The following is a 2992-nucleotide window of genomic DNA, read 5'->3' on the forward strand; positions in this document are numbered from 1 at the left end:
CCCAGCGCCGCCGGGGCTCCGGCGCGATCGCGCTTCTCAGGTGTCTTCGGCGTGGCTGAAAGCTGGTCAATGCTCCGCAAAAGCTAGTTCCTTCTTGGTTCTCGTGTTTCCACCGTCTTCTGTTTAATTCGAGGTAATACGTGAGAGGGCAGCTCTGTTATCGCCTTCCCAGCTACCTGCACCCCATAAGCAGCACCAGCAGGATGAAGTTACGCTGAAGCGTACAGCAGCCAGCAAGTGTTAAATAACTTTTTCTAGCCTTCATCTCAATTCAGAAAAAGGAAAGACTAAAGTTGAGGGGGAGGGTTATCGCCTGCTGTTCCATTATCTTTGGGAGCCTGGTGGTTCAACAGTTAGGGTATTCAGTCATGCCTCTCCAAGTTTTTGTTACACTTGCAGGTTTGATGTTTTTACATTAGTATGTTAATATTCCTGTCACTCCCACCTAAAAATGTTAATAGCATAATGTAAACTAACTGCACTGTTATATTTCTTGTAAAATATGTTTTTAAAGAAATAAAGCAGCTAGAAATACTCATTTCAACTCCAAAGTTCCGTCAGGATACAGCTCTTAGGCTGAAACTTTGCATCAGAATGTAAAAGTTTTGTATTCCTACAAAATGTTTATATCTGAATCATTTACCTCCGGACTTAAAAAAAGAGGAAAATGATAATGACAATACCACTATTAACAGGAGTTTGGATCTTTTTTTTTTGTACCACAAAATGTCTACAGGAGAAAAGTGCAGCAAAGTCTCAACAGAAAATTCTTTTTGAAGATTACAGTTTAAAATAGCCTGAAGTACAGCTGCCAACATTAAAGAACTGTACTGGAACTGTAATGCTTTCACATGGGTAGCAATGAGTGCATCTGTGAGGCTGGCTCTGGGCCCAATATAACAGAATTTTTATTTTATGTTTGTAGTTCAGTCTTGAACTCAGTTTGCTGCACCTAAGTAGTGAGGAAAAAACACTGGAGGAGAGGCAGTTTTAATAAGACTTTTGTTTATACTTCTCTTTCAGGGAAATTAACCTAAAAGCAGTTTGGAGGAAACTTTTTTAAAGTTACTTTTACAGCCATTTAGATGTTAATACCCTACAGCTGAAGGCCCAGTGGTCTTACCTTCTGGTGGCTTCTTGACCGTCCCTACGGATCAGATAGCTCACAGTATCCCAGTTGCCAAGTAAGCTTGTCTACAGTCTCACTAGTGCTTGATTTATTCAGCTTAATTGTTGAGGCTAATTTATTACAGGTTCTGTGAAACTTGAAAATTCCAGATTCATAAAAGACCACACATGCTCTAGATAAGCAATATGGTTTTATTACAGATTTCTAAGTGACATGATTGCTGCACACACCTTAAATGTAGACTGTAAAAACGGAAACATATTCTGAAAGGCCACATAGAAAAACAAATTACATATATCTATTCTGAGGAAAATCTGAACATTTAGGAGATAACACAGGGAAGTTGTGTGATATCATAAACTTAACAACAGTAAAGAGGTACATCCTCACCTTAATCATTTGAAATGTGGTTCCTCTTAGTAATCTTGATGGTTAATCTTCTCCTATGACAAAGTCCACAGGTGACAACCTTAGGATAAAATTTTTCTTTTCTGAATTTTAAAAACAAATCTCTCCCACTTCATACTAACCATGATCTCCTCAGCGTAGATTTCTCACGTTTACCATGTGAAGTGGGAGGCTGCAGTTCTGGCTCCAAGTACAATCACTCCAAGTCATTTACTGTCTTCTCTTGTTGACAACTTATCTCTATGATTATCAGGGGCAGATCTCCAATGAGAGCTCCTGGATAAAACAGAATAACAGAACTCTGGACTATGCTATTTTTCACATGTAAACTGAGGAAATACAAGGGGTTTAATCACTTCTAATCTGTTTAGGCTCCACTTTTCCCACCTAGCCCAGGACAACATCTTCCTGCCCTAAAGAGGGAGAAGCCATCTCAAAGCATCCTAGCAGAGAGGGACATATCTTGTAATGGACAGAGACGCCGTTAAGACAGCCCCTAAATGAAGAAGAGTATGATCCATATTTGTACAAAACACTGTACTTCTCACTGTACTTGATTTCACAAGTCTTTCATATAAATATTTATAACTTTGTGTATTCACTAATACACGCAAGTTAAGTAAGTCACTGAAAAATCTATTCCAGTAATAGACCAGCTGCACTGTTTCTTTGTTGTTGTTTTGCACTCTTCTTAAATGAATTGATTTAATGTAAAACTGTTGTGAGATTTAAATGACCAGAAGGATCTGTTTGGTAAATGGTTTTTCTACCTGTTTTCCACTGGAAGCCCTACATGTCACGACAGGCTGCAGTGGAAGCTTTCACATTTTAGCAACACAAAGGATTTTGATTTCAGGTGATAAATGCTGATAGAGGTAATTGCTCCAGATAGCTTTATATTTTTGCTGGGGTAAAAAGTAAAGACAGGAAAATAACCTCAACATTTTGATTCTAAATTACTCACATAAAGCAAAAGAGGATGGATGCTTATTAAACTATTCTACAACTAAGATTTCCACCACTGGAACATGTAGTAGTTAGACTTTAAGTGTAACGCACACTAACACGAAATTAAAGCAATGCTGGAATGGATATATGAATTGTAGGCAAACAAAAATAAACTCATAATATAAAGTCCGTATGGTCAAAATATAACTAGAAGTGGTTTAAATCCTGAATATTGATAGCGGGGGAACATCACTGAACTCTGATTATCATCTCTCCACACAAATATACTCTGACTGTATAGTCACTCAGTCTTTAACAGTGAGACCAGTTATCCTCAGGGTACTCAGCCCCCTGAGCTGGAAGACAGGGACTGCGAGCAGGATAAAGCCCCCTTAATCCAAGAGGAAGCAGTCAACGACCTGCTACGCCACCTGGATGCTCACAAGTCTATGGGGCTGGATGGGATCCACCCGAGGGTGCTGAGGGAGCTGGCGGAGGTGCTCGCCA

At 39.4% G+C, this 2992-nt stretch overlaps 1 protein-coding gene across 1 annotated transcript in view; it reads right to left on the bottom strand.

Moving 5' to 3' along the window:
* Positions 1-1537, bottom strand: part of CUNH16orf87 (chromosome unknown C16orf87 homolog) — a 16053-nt gene extending 14516 nt beyond the window's left edge. The window contains exon 1 of the mRNA XM_009276703.1: positions 1520-1537. Coding sequence (XP_009274978.1) covers positions 1520-1528 — 9 coding nt within the window. The 5' untranslated portion in view covers positions 1529-1537. The remainder of the gene's footprint in view (positions 1-1519) is intronic.
* Positions 1538-2992: the final 1455 nt, after the last annotated feature.

The sequence above is a fragment of the Aptenodytes forsteri genome, unplaced genomic scaffold, assembly GCF_000699145.1.
Source record: "Aptenodytes forsteri isolate BGI_AS27 unplaced genomic scaffold, ASM69914v1 Scaffold33, whole genome shotgun sequence".
Classification (NCBI taxonomy): Eukaryota; Metazoa; Chordata; class Aves; order Sphenisciformes; family Spheniscidae; genus Aptenodytes; species Aptenodytes forsteri.